The 22,703-nt window shown below is 43.3% G+C and overlaps 1 protein-coding gene across 4 annotated transcripts; it reads left to right on the forward strand.

The window, feature by feature from the left end:
• Positions 1 to 301: 301 nt before the first annotated feature.
• Positions 302 to 15,276, forward strand: SUB1 (SUB1 regulator of transcription). Of its 4 annotated transcripts, XR_007773131.1 has the most exons (7): positions 302 to 392; positions 3,397 to 3,469; positions 5,112 to 5,231; positions 6,304 to 6,412; positions 7,233 to 7,502; positions 8,378 to 8,488; positions 11,558 to 11,646. XR_007773131.1 is itself a non-coding variant. In XM_050943849.1 (6 exons), the coding sequence occupies exons 3-6, from the start codon at positions 3,398 to 3,400 to the stop codon at positions 11,635 to 11,637; spliced, it is 381 nt and encodes a 126-aa protein (XP_050799806.1). In that variant the 5' UTR covers positions 338 to 392; positions 492 to 633; position 3,397; the 3' UTR covers positions 11,638 to 15,276. The 4 variants fall into 4 exon arrangements, 2 of the variants coding, with proteins under 2 accessions (XP_050799804.1, XP_050799806.1); XR_007773132.1 differs by lacking the exon at positions 8,378 to 8,488 and having other exon boundaries at positions 11,558 to 11,651; XM_050943849.1 differs by lacking the exons at positions 7,233 to 7,502; positions 8,378 to 8,488 and adding an exon at positions 492 to 633 and having other exon boundaries at positions 338 to 392; positions 11,558 to 15,276.
• The last annotated feature ends 7,427 nt before the right edge of the window (positions 15,277 to 22,703 follow it).

The following is a 22,703-nucleotide window of genomic DNA, read 5'->3' on the forward strand; positions in this document are numbered from 1 at the left end:
CCTTCAATTTAGGGTGCAAGGGAGACCAAGACACAGGCCATGCACAAAGGGGCTATTAACCTTCGCCTCCCGCCGAAGGGAGTAAATAGGGCTCAGCTTCCTGCCCAGCCCATGGGTGGGGGGCGAGGAGAGGGGGACGATGCCCGTTTTCTGGGCTTGTTCCCTTCTAGGCTGCGGAGGGAAGCATGGGACCGCCCACCGCGCCTCGTGGCTTAGAATAAAGAGACGCTTCTTTCCTCTTTAAACACCACCGCCTCTGGAGCACCCTAAGGGACGCGCTGCGGGACGTAATGACGCGGGCAGGCGGGTGGGGCTTGCGGGTTGCGACATTTCCGTTTCTCTTAGTGGTGGTGTGCTTCGGAGAAGAGAGCAGCACGCAGAGCCAGCGGGACGTGAGTATCGCATCGCTCTCGCGCCCCCTCTTCTCCCCCTCCCCCGGGGGGCTGCGCGCCTGGCACCCGCCGCCATCTTATATCTCCCTCCCCGCTCAGGGCCTGCCGGAGCCAGGGGAGGAGTGGTCGGGTAGCTCTGCGCTCGGACCAGGCGGGAGGATGAGCCGCCGCGTCTCGAACGCTGGGGAAGGCTCGGCCCGCGGGATTCCCGCCGCGCTCCTGTTCTGCCCAGTGCCGTGGGGTAGGAAGACTTTCTCCCGTTCACCGTTTGGGGGCGGGGGAGCGCTGCGTCAGGAGATGCTGCCATGTTTCGGGGGCAAGGAAAGCTCATCCGAATGAGGGAGAAAATGGCGGCGGGGAACCGCCTACCCCCATCCCCCACTGCGCGACCCACTCCCTTTCTCCATGACATAACGGTCGCCCCCCTTCCCCCCCGCCCCGCCGTGGGCCCTTAGTGATTCTGAGTCGTGTCTCCCTTTCTTAACCCGTCCGGGCTTTGCCCCATTCTCTCTTCATTAGGGGGAGGGGAGCGTCTGAACGAGGGAGAAAATGGCGGCTGGGAACCGCCTCCCCCCTTTCTCTCCTGTGTTTGTAGGCTGTCCCCCATTCTCTACTCAGTGACCTGTCAGTTTCATCTTCCTCCATTCCCCTTTCAGTGACTCCTCTCCACCTCATTTTCCTCTGGGCGCCCCATATCCCTCTGCGTGGTGCAGTGTCTTCCCAACCCTATATACTAGATAACCTTGCCTCTGAGAGACCCATTCGATCCCCATTGCCATGTTCCTCCATGATGTCTTTCCCTAATTTTCCCTATATTGTTCCCCATTGGTTATCAATCCCCTCATCCTATTCTCATTTTTGGTGCCCATTTTTCCTTATTCCCTTCATGCACTTCTTGCTGCCCCCCCTTCTCTTTCTTTCTTTTACTCTTTTTAAAAATTCTGTACTGTTGCCTGTGGGCTGTATCAGACTCGCTGGCCTACCTTATTTCATTCTGTTCCCCACCCACGTAGTGGGTCCTGCCCCTCTTCAGCACATTAACAATCTTGTAACATGGCAGACTGTTTGTTTGTTTTTTCCTTTCTCATCCCTTTTGTAACCCCCAGCACATTCCAATTTCCTATTCTCCCTCTTCCTCTCCTGTGTTCCATTTCCCCTCATGTTGGCTGCTTTTTCACCTGACACTGTTCTTTTCCCCACATATATTCATTCCATATGTCAGGGGTGGCCAAACTTATTGACCTTCAGAGCCACAGAAGACAATCTTCAGAAGTTCGAAAGCCAGGACAGCCCTGCCCCCTGGGGTTGATGCCCTGAGGCCACCTCCCCATTGGATAGAAGCCCCTACCCTATAGAGGTCCTGAGCCTCCTTGCTCCCCACCAAGTCTGGTAGGTGGTGAGTGGGGGGCTCCATGAGCCATTTTTTAACTGTAAAAGAGCCACATGCAGCTCATGCGTCAGTTTGGCTACCCATGCCATATATTATTGTGCCTTTCATCCTAACACACTACCTTGCACTATGTTATTGCCCTGATACTTGACATAAACCAGTAGTCCACATACTCCCCAATCTCCTACTATAGTTCCTTCCTTACAAACTGTTCCCTTTTATAACCTGCTTTTCTGCTTTGTTCTTTCAAAAGCTGGAAAGGTATTAAAAGCAATTAATTAAAATCCTTCCTGTGCCTTTTCTCTACATGGAATACTAGATGTTTATATACTATATCAATAGGTTTGCAGAGTAGACACATCTGGCAGTATGCCTTCAAAAGATATGGATTTCCATGCATGCCTAACTAATGAAAATAGTGGTTTGCCTGAGATCACCTAGGACAGGGGTTCTCAGACTTTTGAACTGGTGACCCCTTTCACATAGCAAGCCTCTGAGTGCGACCCCCTCCCTTATACACTAAAAAGACTTTTGTATATATTTAACACCATTATAAATGCTGAAGGGAAAGCGGGGTTTGGAGTGCAGGCTGACAGCTCATGACCCCCCATGTAACAACTTCATGACCCCTTGAGGGGTCCCAACCCCCAGTTTGAGAACCCCCTGACCTAGGAAATATGTGGCAGAACTGAGAATACAATTTTAGATAGTCTCACCTCAGTGTGGCTTAACCACACACCATATTTTCTTTTAATGTCTTGAAACAGGTAGAAAAGTTTATGGTGATGGGTTTATATCTCTTAACCAGTACTTGTCATTCTGTCACCTGGAAATCAAAATAGACAATAACAATACATAAGAGTGAAGGGAGCCAATTGCCTGATAATATACCCGTATATTTTGTGACATTCATTGAAAACTTCTATTGAAATGTATGTAGAAATGTTTAATTAGTTTGTTTGGATAATAAATTAAATCCATAGTAACTTAGACTGAGCTGTTTATTACTATTTTGTGTACCCCAAAATGTATCACAAATTAAGTAAAAACGAAGGCCAGGTCTACACTATAAACATACATCAGTATAACTACGTGTCTCAAGGGTCTGAACAATCCACACCCCTGAGCAACGTAGTTATACTGACCTAATCTCTGGTGTAGACAGCACTATGTCAATGGGAGGGCTTCTTCCATTGTCGTAGCTACTGCCTCTTGCTGAATTGGATTAACTACACTGACAGGAGAAGCTCTCCCTTCAGTGTAGTAGTGTTTTCACTGAAGTGCTACAGTGGTGCAGCTGCTACTTATGCAGCGGTTTAAGTGTACACCTACCCTGAGTCCTTGTCCTGAAGAAGTTTCAAAATAAGTGAGACAGTACACAGATGAAGGGAATGGATCAAAAGAAAAGAAGATAGAGGACTAAGATGATAATGAGATCACACATGTCTCAGATAGACATATATTGAAGTTTCCTGCCGCTTCATGTTGACTTCAAATATGAGATATTTGAATAAGATGAGAGAAGAGGCTTAGCAAAGCGGTTTGGGGAGTGCATTCCAGTCATAAAGGGCAATGTTTCCTGTATGGTATTTTCACTATCATTCTTCTCTCCAGAATGCCTAAATCAAAGGAACTTGTGTCTTCAAGCTCATCTGCCAGTGATTCAGATAGTGAAGTTGACAAAAAGGTGAATATTGGACAATTGTTTACTGCATTTTAGTCTGGTAATTAAAAAACAAAACACCAAACTAACTTCTTCTGGATTGAATTAGGAGGCAATTCAATTCTGATGGAATGTGTACGCCATGCTATTTGTGTTACCTAGCCTTTTGTTAAAACTGGGATCAGTGGTTGGTAGGTGAGATCCTTCTAAAAATGGAATGCAACTTTTTTTTAAAGATTGATTGGTTTTGTATCATTTGTTGTTTCACTTGTGGCATCTAATCACAAGGTTCTTGGAGTTCTATGGATCTCTGTGATGAGAGCAAAAATACTAAACCATTTTAGTTCCCTTGCTCTGTTAACATTTCTTTTCCTCCTAAACAGCTGTGAAAGCTGATGTTGAGAAACATGATTTGATGGGCTTGAGAAGCTAAACAGAGTTGATATACAGGTCTGTGGCATCTTAGGTGGGGTTCCGTTCCGCGGTTATTGCGTAAAGCGAAAACCACGTATAGTCAAAACCCCAATCCCTTTAAATCCTGCTTGCAGCTCTGGAAGCAGGGGGAGGGCATTTAAAGGGCTGATGGAGCCCTTTAAATGCCCCCCCCTGCCCAGCCGCCGGAGCTGCCGGCGGAATTTAAAGGGCTCCACCAGGCTTCCCGCTGTGGTGGAGATCCCAGTGGAGCCCTTTAAATGCCTCCCAGTCCCGCGGCTGGAGCTGTGGGTGGGATTTAAAGGGCTTCCCCCCCCACCCCTCGTCCAGCTGCCAAAGCTGCAGGCGGGATTTAAAGGGCTCCACCAGGCTTCCCGCTGTGGTGGGGAGCCCGGAGGAGCCCTTTAAATCCTACCCGCAGCTTTGGCAGCTGGGCTGGGGCTGGCATTTAAAGGGCCCGAAGCTTCACCGTGGCTGGAGCCTTGGGCCCTTTAGTTTGCCCCAGGGGTTACCAGCCACCTCTGCAGATGGGAGTCCCCTGGGTGATTTAAAGACCCTGGGACTCCCAGCCACAGATGGTGTGCTAGGATCTTTAAATCTTGAGGCCCCACCTCTTCTACTTGAGGCCATGCCCCCTCCCAGACTCCAGGCCTTTCAGTGTAAAGCTGAAATCGTGCATGTTAAATGCATGTAAGTTGCGAGAGAGCTGTACATGCTGGGCTACAATGATTGTAGTGAGCATTCTGCATTTGAAGTGCTGGCTGAGTTTTCTGTGGATAGGACAAAACAATATTATTTTTTATGTATATTCTGTAGTTCACTGCAGATAAGTTGTGGAAGCATGAAGATCTTGGAGTGCTGTATGTAAATTAGTAACAAAATGGTAAAGTCAGAATAAAAGAGAGAGGAACATTCTTTCTCTCCTTCTGTCTCCCTTGAATTGGGGAGATGTAAAAAGTGCAAGGTGAGTGTGTATAAAAAGAAAATTTAATGTCCACCTCAATTTTATTTAGATCTTCTTTGGGTTACAAAAATGCTTATTCTCCTAAATCTGTTCCTCTTGAAGTCCAATGAGAGTTTTACCATTGACTTCAGTAGGAGCAGAATTAGGATATCTTAGCACACTTTTGAAAATCCCATGCAAAATTTACTGTATTAATAGTTCTTTGCAGCCTATAATAAAATGGGATGTGCTTTGTATTTTTGTTTATATTTTTTACACTTTTGGTTAAAGGCAAAGAGGAAAAAGCAAGTAGCTCCAGAAAAGCCTGTAAAGAAACAAAAGACTGGTGAAAGTTCTAAAGGTGCAGCTTCCTCTAAGCAAAGCAGCAACAGAGATGAGAATATGTTCCAGGTAATATTGATAATGCTACTTCTAGAGGCTGTTGGTTGAAGGGTTCCTGAGGAAGCATGTTATAGTTTAAAGTTTTCATAAAGATTACAGAATACAAACGCTTTGGTTTTTTTATCCAGCTACAGCATAGCATTCAATCTTTTGGCTAAATATGGTTACAGTGTTAGAGTGAAAGTGAGATTGCCAAATCTCATCACTGTTTTTTCTGAGTGAGTAAAATAATCCATGCTATGCCATTCAATTCTAACTTTGTTTCATTGATTGTATCACTTGTTCCCAGTATTTTATCTTGGTTTATAGTATCATTTTGAAAGTTCTAATGGTGCTGTCAGGTGCAGTTAATCTGAGAAAACCAGACAGTTGCTTGCCATATATAGATGTGAAATCTGCTTTCTTGTGCCACCTAGGATTTAATTTGGTTGTGATATCCAATTCTCTAATTCTGTGAGGATTTAGCCTTGAGCTAAGCATCAGACAATCTGTGTGTTTGGAGCTTGTGGCCTCCACCACAGATTTTTCCAGTAAATTCAGAACTTCAAGGATTTTTGTTTGTTTAACCTATGCAGATCTCTTTTTTGTTTCTGGAAACATTGAAATGAACTCCAGTTTAGAGCAGGAGGAGGTGATGGTTCTTCTATCATCTTCATTAGTCTCAGAGCTTGAAAACAAATTTGAATGGATTGTTCTCTTAGCATTTTCTAGTTTCATTAACAAATTTTGCACAAGGAAGCAGGAGTTTTTTTCTGAAATAATCAGCAATTTAAGTTGTCAGTATTTATTAGGAATTCAACTTTTAGGTACACGAATTTTCTTTTGAGGACACCCATTTTTCCAGGAAATAATGCTGAATTCTCCTAATGTGTTAAGTCCTTCATCTGTTAATGCTGTCACCACTTATTAGTCCTGATATGCTTTTTCAGGAAAATACTTAATCCAATCATTTCTACTTAAATCTAAAATAAGCTGTAGCAGTATGCAGTGCCTCATGTCAAAGTATTTAATACTGATTAGAAACATGAATAATCTTGTACTGTGTAAAATGTATTAAATTCTGATTTGTTTTTGTTGGCAGATTGGCAAAATGAGGTATGTCAGTGTTCGTGACTTTAAAGGGAAAGTCCTAATTGATATTAGAGAATACTGGATGGATCAAGAAGGTGAAATGAAACCTGGCAGAAAAGGTGAACTTCTATTTTGTGTCATTGGTTGCATAGCATTAAAGTATATTTAGCTTAGCTTTGTTGAGGAAAGTGGAAAATCGTCTAACTTGAAGAATTCTGTAAGTACTTGATTCATATGGTTCACAGCTAAATAATGAAGCCATTCTTGATTCTAATGCAAAATTTTAATGTGCCTTGATACTTACTCAATAAAATATTTTAGTTACTTAGAAGATGTTGTAATGGGAAAGCATTAATATTGGGGGGCGGGAGGGGGGAAATCTAGGCACATGCTGGAGTTCTGGTCCTTTTCCTTCTCTTCTCCTACTCCTAAAAGTATTTTGGTTCCTTGGCAATGAGGATATGGTCCACAGTTCGAGAACAGGGTATAAAACCCCATAACTTAAAAATAAAAACACCATTATTAAACAAAGCAAATTTAAACCGGAATTTACAACTATCTGCCTGAAAGTTTTATGCTTTAAATTTTGATCATTTAAAATGAAAAAGGTTTGTGTTGCAGTGGATTGAAGTTAGGCACTATATCTCTAAATAGGATTCATCAAAACAAGTCTGGATTTGATCTCTTTAGAAACTATAGTTGGGAAAGGTATTAAATTCTGTAACCTGGACTACTGAATAACTGTTGTGTTTTCTCTAATATCTTAGCACTTCTTATTTCCCCCCAGATAGTTTTAAGTTACCATTGCATGAGATGATAAACTGCATGATAACCTATTACTAGTTTTGAAGCTGAACAGGGTTCAGTTGAGAACACTAAAGTGGAAACACAACTGCTTTAATACAAATTTTGCAGAAAAATTTTGTTTAATTTTTACAGTGTTATACCAGTAAGTTATAGTACTAAACATTTTTTGGGGAAACCTACCGTGTCTCCAAGATGCAAAAGTCCCATATGGGAATATTTTTGAAGAGATTCCTGTATCATTTGGAAGTATTAAGAAAGGATCACATGCTGTATAAGCGTAACAAAGACAATGCAGGGCTTGGTAGCAGGAATGAAACAACATTTTGAAAAGTGTGCTACCCATGCCAAGGATGACATTGAAGATACTGTTTCTCTGTCAGTCTGAATATTCTGGATCTCTTGGTGAGTAATGTTAGTGTTTTTATTACATTTTAGAAAAATATTTAAAAACAAAGTTAAATATTGCTGGGTTATTTTCCTGTGGGGGTTATAACAAGAAGCAGAGAAATTTAGTTTCATCTGAATGAGAATTTTAAGTGTTTGAAGGTTAGTTTGTCATTAAACGCTCCATTCAGTGCCTGTTCATGTTTAGGGAAAGGCTCCCATTGACTACAGTGGGCATGGGACTGGACCATGAAAGAATATCAAAGGTGGCAGTGCAGTGGGGCATCATAATGTAATGGAGATGTCCAGGTGTCCCTATTGATTTGACAGCCTTGTACTGCTGAGTTTTGAACTTGACCCAGACATTCTGTATGAACTAGTTTAGGCAATGGATTAAAAACTAACCACAAGCAGGTTGAACTACTATACTGCTGGTATAAACATAATGTGAGCAAAACACCATACGTAAGTTTTCAGTTTTTTGAACTAAATTTCTTCATGTCCAATTATTAATCCTCAATTCAGACTAAATCAATTGAAAGTTGGAAGTTTTAAAAGCTAACTTTTGAATTATCTGAGTACAGATAAACTATCAATGTCTGTTAACCCTCTTAGGTTGGGAGTGTCTAGGCATGAGAAATTTTAATTCCAAAATTTTAGTTGAGGTGAAAATAGGAGTTTGGAATGCAATGGCTATTCCAATTTATATTTTATAGTGGTGGTGCAATTCAGATCTGGACACAACACAAACAATGGCACTTTCTCATAGTCCTTCCTCGTGTTGTCTTATGGCACCATTTTTCCTAGTGTCTGTTGCCAGCTGGAGAGGGACAGAGTTAAGGTATACACCATCCCTGCAACACAACCTTAACTTTGTATTTCCTGGTTTTCAGAGATTTAAGTTTAGCCACTCTCCACATTCTGGAAGGGCACGAGGCAGAGCTGGGCAACTTTATCTGTGTGTCAACGAAGTTTTTCAGGCAGTTAATTTTAGAATTATACAGGTGAGATGAATGACCACTTTCTGCATTGTTGTTAGCTTCATCATTACCACTATCTGATGCATCCAGCAGAAGCAGTACAACTAAACTTGTTAGAATGCTTGTTTGGTGCACAGTCAAAGAAATATCCATTTTCATCATCCAAAACAACCATGGACTACTTTGTAGTCAGTATTGGTGTTCTCAGTGTTGAGTTCATAGTTGAAGATTGCTTGGTTCATATAAGAAAAATTAGCTGCTTATAACTTTTTTTCTGAAGAGTTTGAGATGGTTCAGGCTTTAACAAGGATCAAGAAAAATGTCAACGGTACCCAAAATTAAATTGTAGATATATAAAGCACTTCCTTGATTCAACCTTTTTTCCTGCATTCTCAATCTAAAGAACCAGTACAGATGTTAAAAGTAAACATGAAATTAATGCTGCTATGACATGTACATTATAATACATTTTCAGAGCTGGAAGAGAACCACCCAAAAATGTGTTTGCTGCTGAACTCAGTGAAGTTAAACCCGTGGACTGGTGCAAATGTCTGGCCAGTCTCTCAGATGTAGAGCTCAGTAAATAAGTGTGGTTTTTTTTTTTTGTTTGTTTTTTCCCTCCCTTCTCTTCCGGGGTTGAAGCTACTGCAGGTGTACAAATGACATTATCTAAATCTTTACTAGTTTGTTCTAATTTCAGAAACTGATAGTGTGTAAAGGAAGCAGGTAACCATCTTGAACAATTAATCCAGGTGGCAATTGAAGACACTGTATTCTAGAAAATGTCTCAGTGCAGTTTCTCTCAATTATTTAGTCACAGTTTACTAAAACTGAAAAAAGAAACTTGTTTTGCCATTACCTACTGTTGATTTAGTACATATCACACTAGAGCTTGGTTTCCATTGAAGTTTTGTTACTTCAGCAATTGGGAAAGCAGAGCCCAAGCAGTAACATTCTAACATGTTGGTTCTGGTGTAATCCCAACAAAATTTACTTGTACTGTCGTTTCAGGCTAGGATTTTCAGTGGAGCCTAATGACTTAAACATGCAAATCCCATTTAAATTCTGTGGGAATTAAGTGTCTAACTCCATAAGCCCTTTTGTAAATCCAGCATGACTAAACAAATGTTGACTAAATCAGAAATGTTACGTCACTAAATTTGACTATCTCAAACTCTCTGAAGAAGTTTGTTTGGTAAAGTAAGTTGATGCCGGAACAAGCCGTGCATGTTACTAAGGCCATGTCTATATGTGCTGCAGCAACGGAGCTGTATCAATACAGCTGCCATGCCTCCGATGAAGATGCTCTTTGCCAAAGGGAGAGAGCTTTCCTGTCACCATAAAAAACCCACCTCCCTAAGTGGCATAAGCTGTGTTGGCAGGAGAAGCTCTTCTGCTGACATAGTGCTGTCCACATGAATGCTTATGTTGGTGTAACTTGCGTTGCTCAGGGGTGGAATATTCATACCCCTGGGTGGCATAAGTTTTGCTAGTATAGGATATAGTGTAGACATAGCCTAAATCACTTAATTTTTTTAGTTATGTAGCTAACACTAATATTACATCAATAGATGACAGTTTTCTCTGTTATAAACTGTGTGATGCTTCCTTTTGGAAACGAAACTAAAATCTAATCTTAAAATCAGTATTGCTTTGACTGAAATCAGCACACTTTGAAAACCTATGCTAGATTAGAATCTTGATATTTTGTTGGTCTGTTCATCTAGAAATGAAGTTGGTTACTATGGTAAGAATTTTGAGATTGTTTGTTTGTTTGTTTGTTTGTTTGTTTTTATTTTCTGACTGAAAGGGCTTAATGCTGTTTGATATTTTCCAGTGCAAAATTAAATAGTCAGTTTCAGTCAAGTGTTAAAGATTTCTTAAACAAACCTGTCTTCTCTGAAAACTTGATAAAACTGTGTGACAGCATGTTCAGACTAGCTGGTGTCCAAAACATGGGAGAATGTAGGAAAAGTTTTTTTGGTTTTTTTTTCTCTAGATTAAAGTTCACAGGTGGCTGACATCAGCAGTACTTATGTTTAATATTCTCAAATAAAAAAAATACTTTTTACCAAAAAAGTCCTGATCCTGTTTCCCTTGGGTCCTGTCACAGGTTTTCCCAGAGTGCGTCTAGACTGCTCCTTGAATGAATGGAGACAAAATTGAATAAATCCTTAAATAAACAATGGGTTAAAAGTATAAGAAACGTGCGTAGAGGCATGAGTAAGATTGGTGCATGAGAAGATATAGATAGATGTCATACTATTCTGTGTGGTGGGAGCGAAGAACGGGGTGCAGCACAGTGCTGCTTCAAAAATGTTTACATGCTTAATGTACAGAGTTTAGTTTGGGTGACTTTGAGGAGCCAATTATTAAATACTTGTTCCCCATTCCTTAGTCTAGCCGAGAAGGGTGTAACACAATCCAATGGCTAGAAGTTGAAGCTAGCCAAATTCAGACTGGAAATAAGTCTTAAATTTTTTAACAGCAGAGGTAATTAACCATTGAAACAGTTTATCAATGGTCATAGTGGATTCTCCATCACTGACCATTTTGAAATCAAGATTATCTTTTTAGAAAACATCTATGCTCTAGGAATTTTGCAAAAGTTCATTGGGTCAAGTTGGACAGGAGGTCAGGCTAGTTGAGCATTATAGTCCTGTCTGGCCATGGAATCTATGAATCTAAGAACATGTGTGTGCAAACTCAATCCACAAATATGGCTTTTATCACACCAAAGAGAGAAGCCTGGGCCTCTCCAGCTCATCCAGAGTTTTAGTGCAGCCTGCCATTTGTAGCTTCTTGTGATTCACATAACACCTGTGGATGGGTTTCTACAAAGATGCTGCACTACAGTTTGTATCTTCTCATATCCAAACAGAATCCATAAACAGACTAACTTCTTGTTTAGCCTGAAGTTAAATGTAAATATTCCGGTGTATAGTCATAGATATTTTAGTTAATGTAATCATTCATTTAACACTCACTACAGCTAACGTTAGTTAGGAAAATATTGATGACATAATAAGATTGTTAAAGTTGTACAAAATCTTGATCTTGCTGCACTAAGGATTTGTTTTTAATGCATTTCAGGTATTTCTTTAAATCCAGAACAGTGGAATCAGCTGAAGGAACAGATTTCCGATATTGATGATGCAGTAAGAAAACTGTAAAGACAGCCATACAGAAACTTACTGTTTTAGTTGTTTTAAGCAGTCTTTTTACACATTGGCTTTTGTTTTCTAAAATACTTGTTTTCCAAGCTATTGTATATTTGGATTGCAAAACAATTTGTAAGATGAATACTTTTTTTTATGTGCATTAAAAGTGTATTCTAAGTGAGGCTATTTGTGTATACTTTATTAAAAAGGAATGATTTGCTTTCAACACAGTGTAAAGTAATAATCAATCCAGTAATACTATATAACGCATAGCTGTGGCCTTCCAGCCAACAGTTTTTAGTCTCCTCCTTTTAATTTTGGTTTCAGTTCAATTAAAACTTGTTCATATTAATTGTTAATCAGGAGACATTAAAAAAACCTTGACCTTATTGCAAATGTTCGTAACTTTTATATTTGTGATTTCAACTCAGTCCAAATAATGAATAATTAAAATATTTTTTGTAGATAATCTTAAATACTGTCTTTGAAAATTCACCACATTATTCTGATGTAGATAAGTACATAGGTATTTGGCATTGCTTGCATGAAGTATTACACTAAACAAGCGTATGTGATTATCACACAATAACACTTGGACACAAGCCACATTCTTACTTTTCATTCTTCTGCAGATCATTTGACTTAAAAAAGATAATTAGCCTTTATTCTTAGACACTAGATTTTTAGTATGGTATACATATATATTATGGTAAGATTTTTACCTCAGAATAGGACTTATTAAGATCCTATTTCAAAGGTCCCAGCTTAAACAGATGAACTAATAACCTTGCTTATCTACTGTTCTCAAGCTTTGCGTTAGATTAAAATAGTCTTTTGAACATGCTATCTGATTCTAATGGGCAAGAGCCCTTACCTTGCCTTGATAGAGCTTTTAGTCATGCTCAACAATCCTGTTTAAGCATGGCTAAAACTACCAGTAGGCTATAATACAGTTGGTGTAGATTGAACCAAGCAGGATTAAAACTAGCCTAGCCAAAGTTTCAGTGTGGGCTAAAACAGTTCTGCTCTGTCCATATTGCTTGATCAGGACACACATTTGTGTGGCTTACATGTGCACAGTTTAGCCTTTTAGGAAGGGCATGTTTGGTGCCGGCATACAGCAGATCATGATTTTAGTGAACTTCACTTGGCTATCTGCATCCTGATCTGTAGCAGAGTGATGCTTCCTTTTCAGTAGGAGGTAATGTAGTGTACATGCAACATAACTGAAGAGAATTTTGATAGATGACTTAAGATACGCTTATGTTTTCCCTTTCAATATTCTTATTACAGTTGGGTGTGAGCTTATAAAGGGCACTCCTATGTTAAAAGTTAACAAAAATAAAGTGTGAGATCAGTTAGTGAGTAAATTAACACTATATTGAGGAATTGTATGTTGGGGGGGGTGTGTATCTGATTTTCAAATTGCTTTAATCCAAGGAAGAAGATAGTAACTTCATGAAAATTGCAGTTTTGGGACTGTATATCACTGAATGTACAAGTACTGAATCTACTGTATTTTTCCCATTTAATGTTAAACTATTGTATTTTTCAACTTTTTTAGATAACTGGTTTTTGCTATTCATTTAATTTCAGAATATCTTAATATTGTTTGCTGTCTAGGGCATGAGGAATTTATTGATATTGCAGATGTGCAGAGGCCTTGTTTTGTTAAGTGTCATACACTGACTGTCTCTGCCCTGAAGAATTTACATGATAAATGATACATGAAGCCTGAGGAAAAAGGATCTAATTAAACATACTGTTTAACTTACATATGCAGTATCATATTTTCCTCATTTTCCCCTTAACCCAGTCAGCAATGAATGATTTCAAATGCGACTAATCAAAGAGGTGATTTAGTCCTTGTTACTTTGAGGAACGTTGAGTTCTTAAAGTGCTGTTTGTGGAGTGAAGGGGAGGATGAGGCATGTCTGAGGGCAGCAATCTCATCTTTAGCTCCGCTGTCCTTTTTGAATAATTTCCTGTTGCTTGCAATATATCTGCACCAGAAAGAATAGTAAATAAGTAGCTGCCAAAATTCCACAGAGAAATGAAGGAAAATAATTAATTACTTACAGACCTTTATTGTTCTTGTTAACATAACGTATTCTCTCTTTGGAAGAGGCTTTTGCAATATTTATATCATAGATTTTATAGTATGCAAAACCTAACTAGAAATCTCACCATTAAATCAGAAACTTTGTAACTTCAGACTTCACCTGCCTTACCTGAGTTGTTTCATCTGATTGTTTTGAAGAACATAATTGTAACAACGGAGGGAGCAATGTAATTTCTCAGACGGATTAGTGGTTGTCACAGCACTGGGCCTTGACGTTCTTTCATGGTAACTGTGGGAATTAGGTAACTGTGTGGGTTAAGGGGAGATCGGAAGTTGAGTTCTTGGGGGTTGGGAATGAATGAGAAGGCTTAATATGGTTAGTGTTAGTTTTATTGTGGAAACCAATACTGGCAGATTTATAGAAACAGCTATTTTAAACTAAGGAGTATTGGCTCTTTTTACAGACAAATTACAGTTTTAGCAGGGATAATTTGAATTCACTGAAGCTGCTTGATTTTACTTAATCATTGGTTTTGTTGGCATTTTTTACTTTTACATTAAAAGTTTGGTACAGATTCATTTTACTTAAAACTTACTACATTACAAAAGAATTTTTAACCTGCCAGCCATATTTCCTTATGAAATATTTTCATAAAGCTTTGTATATTTTACTTCAGAGCCTTCCATTCCCCAACCCATCTACAGCAATAAAATGCTCCTCCAAAAATAAGTAGTAGTTCTCTCATCAGCCAGTTAATTTCATGATTTAACTCAACATGGTCTGCAAAATAGAATGCTTCAGAACATGAAGAAAGTTGGAGTGCTGAATGGCTGATGTGGAGGTATTTATTTAACAGTGGTGAATAAGTGTTCCATTTTAAGAATTCTGCATCAAGAATTACAAAAGTATTTAAACTGCATCAATTTACATCATATGACTGTTACCCAATGCTGTATCATTCTGGTTTTAAAAACAAATGTTTGGAAGGATTGTATGTCACATCTAAAATTTGGATAATTGACTTGCGAATTAAATAAAAATTGGTGGTTTATAAGTGTACTTGTGAAATTAAAGTGCACAAGAGAGAAAGCTGTTACATAGTATTGACTTCATATCATACAGTTAAATATGAACCAGTAAGAAGAGATGTACAAAGGTTTGTACAAGTTTGATCAGTACTTATATAGTGCATAACTGCTAAATATTAAATCTGTTCCAATTCATAAGATCTCTGCATTGAAAGTTTTGCCAAAATATAGTCTCAGTGCTAAATGAATACCTTGTAATGTACATTATCCTTATGTACAGGTATTCATTTTATTCCTATTAAAATTAAACAGATGTAGTAGTAATCTGATATTGACTGTTAACAGAAATACCCCAGCAACAATACTTTGTGTTATCTGTAAGCAAAAAAAGTGTACAAAACAATAGTTGTTGTTCTAGTAACTAAAATGTCATTTTGTTAACTGTGTGGAATGTATGTATGTTTTGGTGGTATCTACCATGGAGATACCACTGGAAATATGAACCATCCAATTGTAATTATCGTAAATGTTCAAATAAAAATGAAAAATTATATGCATGATATCAGTTTCAAGATCTGAAAATGAATGAATGTGATTCAAAAGATAGGAAATTAATGACAGTTTAAATCTTTAGATTTTGATTTGCACCATTATTGAGGTGGCTATTCTCTCATGGCGCTCATGGAAGTCAAGGATTCTGTGACTTCCACAGTGGCTGGTGCAGCTGACCCTGGGGCTGGCTGCCCGTGCAGCTGGTCCGACCACCTGGGTAATGGTCCTGGGGTCTGCCCCAGCAGCAGCAGGGGTCCTGGGGCACCCAGAGGCCATCCAGAGAGTGGTGGCCTGGGGCAGGCAAACACCCCGCCTTCCCCCCCCCCCCAAAAAAAAGCAGGGACCACCCAGAGTAGCAGGGCCCCAGAAGTAGAGATTTAGTCGGGTATTTTTGGTAAAAGTCAGGCCTGTGAATATTTACCCAGTAATATCTGTGACTCAGTCTTAGCCTTAACCATTATGAATGGAACAGTTGATATCTCTTACAACTTTTGGTTTAGTTTGCAGTCTCAGGCAGAGAATGCTGCATTCTTTTACCCTTGGTTCATGTTTGGAAGGTTTTCCTCACAACCAAATTTATAAGACTATAATGTGAAATACAATTTTGCAGCAAGATGTGGATGCAGAATCACAAGATATGCAGGTCCCTGCCTTCAAGTACTTTGAGTGTTGCTTCCAGATTTGAAAAATCCACTTATGCTTGGTGAATAGAAAACTTCCCTATAAATTATTTTGTTTGACAAAATCTAAACTTTTTTCTTAAGTGTCTATTCTTGAGGTGATTGCTTTTTTAATTACCTTATTCTTTCCCCATGACTCTTCCTCCCCTGAAAAAGCACCAAAAAATCCCAATCCCCACTCTTCTAACCTTTTTTTTATGATCAGGAGTAGTTAGTGCAGTATAGGATTCCTTAGAAAGAAGACTCCTGTTTTTCTCATGGTTGCTGGAGTGGTCTGTAGAGAATGGATTTTCTGGTTGCGTTGTCCTTCCTTGAATTAGCTTTCTTGCAGAGCAATCCTTGCTGTGTCTCTTGTTTCAATGCAAGCAGCACTAAAAGGGCAGAGATGTACTTTGGTCTCATACCAGGGGATCTCTGTTTCTCTCAATCAATGGAGAATATTTTCTGCAGTAAATTGTCCTTTGTGGAAGGAGTCTCTTCTACAAAAAAGTAAGAACTACCCATGCTTGTTCCTTGAGTGAGCAGAGGGTCGTAGCACTGTTCTAGGTGACTTTTGTAGACTTAGACGACTTGGTGGCTCTTCCTCTGTATAGTGAGATGCTTTGAACAAGAATTTTGTAGCTGTTATACAAATCCCTGTTCTCTCCCCCTCTTCCCCACCCAAATATTTTGATTAAATGGAAACTCAGGACTTGACTTTGTCCCGAAAAGTTCCTAGGGCACTGGGAAACTGTGGAAAAACTGGTAAACCAAGAACATGTGGTCGGTTTAGCTATCACAGTACCCTTCTATAAGCTTTCATATGAAAGCTTAAGTTTTATTCGGTACACTTAGAAGGGTTGCCATGCTTGTATTTGAAAAGACAAATGCTGAGTCACTAGTTAAATGTCTCTCCACATCCCCATTACCGTAGCAACACTTGGTGGGTCGTCCCCTGGAGTGGCGCCATTATGGTGCCGAATATATACGCTTGCTGACCCAAAGGCCCTTCAGTTCATTCTTACCGCCTGTGTCGTTTGTTGGAACAGTGGAGTGCGGCTTAGCTGATCTCCACCTCCCTAGCTACTCGTAGTTTTCTCATTATTGTGTATATAGTTCAAATTTCTATACTTGCAGGTAGTTTATTTTCTTTAATGTAGTTAGTGTATATAGTTAAGAGGGGTGCGGGGATTAGTTCCTTCCCCTCACCCGGTGCCGAGGCCCATGCCCAGTTCACCAGATTTCAAACGGTGCTCGGCCTGTCACAAGCCGATGCCTACAGGAGATCCTCACGACTCCTGCCTTAAGTGCCTCGGGGAATCCCACCTCGCAGATAAGTGCTGCATTTGCAAGGCCTTCAAGCTGCGGACCAAAAAGGAGCGGGACTTCTGTCTCAAACAGCTCCTGATGGAGGCAGCTCTTACTCCTCCACCCTCGGCACTGAGCGCCGGACAGTCCGCACGGGGGAGAAGCGCATCTTCGGCACCGGAGCGCACCCGATACCGCTAAAGCCCTTTGGCACCAACTGTCGCCGGCCCAGATGTCTGCTCAGCACCGCTCCCTCTCCCCGTGGGTCAAAAAAAATAAGACTCTTGCGGCTTCTGTGTCCACGTTGCAGTCAGAGCATCTGCCTAAGTCGGACCGCCTGGCACCGACAACTTCAGTATCGTCGAGTCCGGCGCCTGACAGCTCCCCGGCACGCGCCGTGGTTGTGGTTACTATTCCCTCCACGCTGGAGACATTCTCTACGGCAAGGGAGCTGATTGCACTGACGGAGTCTGCGCTACCTCAACCCCCAGCACCGCCGGTGCGGGTTATACAGTCCATAGGCAAGCCTGCCCTACTGAGACCATCCTCCGTCGGCACTGCTGAGAGGCACCGATCACGATCACGACGCTGCTCGCAGTCCCGGCACTGTTCTCTATCTTGTTACCGGTTGCACTCGTGGCACCATTCAGGGCCCCGTTCGCCGGCCCGGTACTCTCATACCGATCACGCTCCCGGCACCGCTCACGGAACCGAACCTCTCGCAGCCGCTCCTGGTGTCAGGCTTCGAGGTGCCGGTCGCAGGTCCCATTCTTGTTCCCGGTACTGCTCTCCAGTGCAGCTTACAGACTACCCAGGGATGGAGACCGTTCTCAGGGGTTTTCAGCTCCTTGGCCGTCTCGCCATGCATCTATGTCATTCCATGCGGACAGTGCTTCCTATGCACAGGACTGTGACTTAGATGTATCCAGCCGTTTCTTCCAAGAGATCCAGGCTCAAGACCAAGGACCTCATCAATGGTCCTTCTGGACGCCTTGGGCATATCACCAAGCCCAAGGTGGACCTCCAGTGCTATCACGCTCCGTACCGTCGGAGCACTGGGTGCTGGAGGCTACTGTTAGCCGCCCCCCTCCTGCGGGTACAGAGGACGCTCCCATTCAGGCACCAGACCCTTAGGTCCCACCGGAGCTGGACGATGCTCAAGTCCACGAGACAACGGAGGACCCGATTGTCCCTGGCCTTTACTCTTCCTCTTCTCCAGATGAAGCGGTGGCAGGGACATACTCCTCAGGCCTTCCTCCAATTGACCTAAGGTCACATCAAGACCTCCTGAGACGAGTGGCCCTGAATATGAACCTCCAGGTGGAGGAAGTTCCGGAGATAGAGGACCCAGTGGTAGATATTTTGTCGGCTGACACTCCCACGAGGGTGGCCTTACTGTTTATTCGGACAATCCAAGCGAAGGCTGATACCATCTGGCAGTCTCCAGCACCTATCCCGCCCACGGCTAGGGGAGTTGAGAGGAAGTACATGGTGCCCTCTAAGGGGTACGAGTACCTGTACGTACACCCTGCTCCCTTGTCGTCCAATCGGTTAACGAAAGGGAGTGCCATGGCCAGCAAGCCCCTGTCCCAAAAGCAAAGCGGGCTAGGCGCATGGATTTATTGGGATGTAAAATCTACTCTGTGGGGGGGGGGGGGGCTCCAACTCAGGGTGGCAAACCAACAAGCCCTGCTTAGCCGCTATAACTAAACACCTGGGCGGCGGTTGAGAAATTCAGAGCTAGTCCCCCAAGACTCACGTCAAGAGTTTGCGGCCCTTTTGGAGGAAGGAAAGAAGGTGGCGAACAACTCTCCAGGCCTCATTATACGCAGCCGACTCTGCAGCCAGAACTCTGGCTTCAGGAATTGCCATGATGTGAATATCATGGCTTCAGGTGTCAGGCCTTCCACCTGAATTGCAGCATACGATACAGGACTTGCCCTTCGAAGGTCAGGGCCTATTTTCGGAAAAGACTGACCCTAGGCTGCAGAGTCTGAAGGACAATAGGGTGATCATGTGCTCGCTCAGGATGCACACACCGCAGACTCAGCACAGACCCTTCCGGTCCCAGCCTCAGCGCCCTTACCCCCTGCCTAGACAGCGGCAGGACTTCAGCAGGAGGTGTGGCCAAGGCAATCGTAGATGGCAGTCCGGACCCCAAGGGGATCAGAATCACGGCCCCGCCAAACCACCCGCGGGACCTAAACCAAACTTTTGAAGGTGCGCCCGAGGGCGATGTACCAGTTGTTCAACAGGATCCTTTCCCTCCCTTTTGCAACCGCTTGTCCTCTTTCCTCCCTGCGTGGACCCAACTAACTTCAGATTGTTGGGTCTTACGCACGGTAGAATTTGGATATCACCTTCAGTTTATTTCGCGCCCCCCCCCCTCCATCCTCGTCCCTCTTCAGGGACCCCTCTCACGAGCAAATCCTCTTGCAGGCGGTACGGTCCCTCTTTGCCATGGGAGCTAGAGAGGAAGTACCGGAGGACTTAGCGGGAGTAGAACCCCTTGCCCCTCATTTCCTAATCTCAATTGGTCTCAGACCAATTCTAGACCTGCGGGGACTCAACAAGTTCTTGATAAAGTTGAAGTTCCGCATGATATCCCTGGGGACCATCATCCCATCCTTGGATCGTGGAGACTGATATGCTGCCCTCGATATGAAGGACGCGTATTTTCACATTTGCCACTTATCCTCCGCACAGACGGTACCTCAGGTTTATGGTCAACTGTCAACATTTCCAATTTACGGTCCTTCCATTTGGCCTCTCCACAGCCCCAAGAGTGTTCACAAAGTGTATGGCGGTAGTCGCCGCCTCCCTCCGTCGTCGACGCATACATGTCTTCCCGTATCTCGACGATTGGCTCATTCACGGGGCCTCTGAGACCCAAGTAACGCGGCACGTGGGCATCGTCAAGGATCTATTCATCTAACTAGGCCTGATGATCAACCTAGAGAAATCTACTCTGGTTCCCACACAAAGAATAGAGTTCACTGGGGGCCATTCTGGACTCCAATCTCGCCAGGGCCTGCTTACCACAGCCGCCGCGGTTTCACACAATGACATCTGTTATACAAGGCCTACAAAATTTCCCAACCACTTCAGCTCAACTTGTCTCGGCCTCCTGGGTCACATGGCTGCCTGCATGTTCGTGACCAAGCACGCCAGGCTACGCCTACGTCCCCTTCAAACTTGGCTCTCCTCAGTATACCACCCAGGGAGACGCAATACAGACAGGATCCTCACGGTTCCCCCAAGACTCCTAGGCTCCCTCGACTGGTGGCTGACACCCTCTCTGGTGTGTGCAGGGATGCCGTTCCATCCGCCCCAGCCTTCTATGGCCCTGACGACGGACGCATCTTCTCTTGGCTGGGGTATTCACCTCGGATATCTTCGCACTCAAGGCCTTTGGTCATCTCAGGAGCTGGCCTTGCACGTCAATGTCCGAGAGTTAAGAGCATTCCGCCTTGTGTGCCAGGCGTTTCAGCAGCATCTGCAAGGCCGTTGTGTCTCAGTGATCACAGACAATACAACGGCCATGTATTACATAAACAGACAGGGAGGGACATGGTCCTCCTCCCTTTGTCAGGAAGCCATTCAACTCTGGGACTTTTGTATAGCCCACTCGATAGACCTGGTAGTGTCCTTTCTCCCAGGGGTTCGGAACACTGTGGAGGATCGACTCAGCAGATCCTTCCGCTCTCACGAGTGGTCAGTCCGTCCGGACATTATTCATTCTGTTTTGTGGAAGTAGCGATTTACCCACATAGACGTCTTCACTTCCCGCGAGAACAGGAAATGCCAGATGTTCTGCTCCTTCAAAGGTCTCTCCCCGGGCTCGATCTTGGCTCGTCCACGGTATCAGGAAAGCGTCCAACTGCTTTACGCCTTTCCACCGTTTCCGCTGGTTCACAGGGTCCTGCTAAAGCTCCACAGGGACGGAGCTCGCTTGATCATGATCGCCCCAGCGTGGCCCAGGCAGCACTGGTACACCATGTTGCTCGACCTGTCTAGCCAGCCCAATTACCCTGCCTCTTCACTCAGACCTCATAACTCAGGACCACGGCAGACTTCACCACCCAGACCTGCAGTCCCTTCACCTCACGGCATGGCTGCTGCATGGTTAAGCCAGTCAGAGTTACACTGCTCTCCCTCAGTACAACAAATACTCCTGGATAGCAGGAAACCTTCCACTCGGTCTACGTATCTGGCCAAGTGGAAGCATTTCTCCTGCTGGTGTGAAACGCAAAATGTTACTCCCACCAAGGTCTCGATCCTCACCATCCTGGACTACCTCTGGTCTCTCAAACAGCAGGGCCTAGTGGTATCATCATTGAGGGTACACTTGGCGGCCATTTCTACCTTCCACCCAGGGGAGAGTGGCCGATCTGTGTTTTCACACCCTATAGTTTCCAGGTTCCTCAAGGGCTTGGAGCACCTATACCCACAAGTACGCCGCCCTGCCCCACCTGGGACCTCAACCTGGTCTTAACCAGACTTATGTCTCCCCCATTCGAGCCATTAGCAACTTGCTCGCTGCTATACCTGTCCTGGAAGACAGTTTTCCTCGTAGCCATTACATCGGCCAGACGAGTCTCCGAGCTTCGGGCGCTCACGGTGGACTCACCGTATACTGTGTTTCACAAGGACAAGGTGCAATTGCGACCACACCCAACGTTCCTCCCTAAAGTGGTATTGGCCTTCCATATCAATCAGGACATCTTCCTTCCGGTCTTCTTCCCGAAGCAGCACTCATTACGATGGGAGCAACAATTGCACTCCCTAGATGTCCATAGGGCGCTTGCATTTTATATTGAACGGACAAGCCCTTTCGTAAATCACCCCAACTCTTCGTCGCAGTGGCAGACCGAATGAAGGGCCTACCTGTCTCCTCCCAGAGGATCTCCTCTTGGGTGACGGTGTGCATCCGCACTTATGACTTGGGTCATGTTCCCTTGAGCCATCTCACTGCACGTTCTACCAGGGCTCAGGCTTCATCTGCTGCCTTCCTGGCTCATGTACCAATCCAGGAAATATGTCGCGCAGCTACCTGGTCCTCGGTCCACACTTTTCCCTCACATTATGCTCTGGCTCGAGATGATGCAGCCTTTGGCTTAGCAGTTTTGCATTCTGCAACATCTCACTCCAACCCCACCGCCTAGGTAAGGCTTGGGAATCACCTAATTGGAATCGATATGAGCAAGCACTCGAAGAAGAAAAGACAGTTACTCACCTTTGTAACTGTTGTTCTTCGAGATGTGTTGCTCATATCCATTCCAAACCCCCCCTTCTTCCCCTCTGTCAGAGTAGCCGGCAAGAAGGAACTGAAGGGCCATTGGGTCAGCAGGGGTATATATCCGGCGCCACTCCAGGGAGCGACCCAGCTGACCCACCAAATGTTGCTAGGGTAAAAATCTTCTGACAAACGTGCATGCGGCGCGCGCACACCTAATTTGGAATGGATA

Source organism: Gopherus flavomarginatus, chromosome 3 (genome assembly GCF_025201925.1).
Source record: "Gopherus flavomarginatus isolate rGopFla2 chromosome 3, rGopFla2.mat.asm, whole genome shotgun sequence".
In the NCBI taxonomy this organism is placed as follows: Eukaryota; Metazoa; Chordata; order Testudines; family Testudinidae; genus Gopherus; species Gopherus flavomarginatus.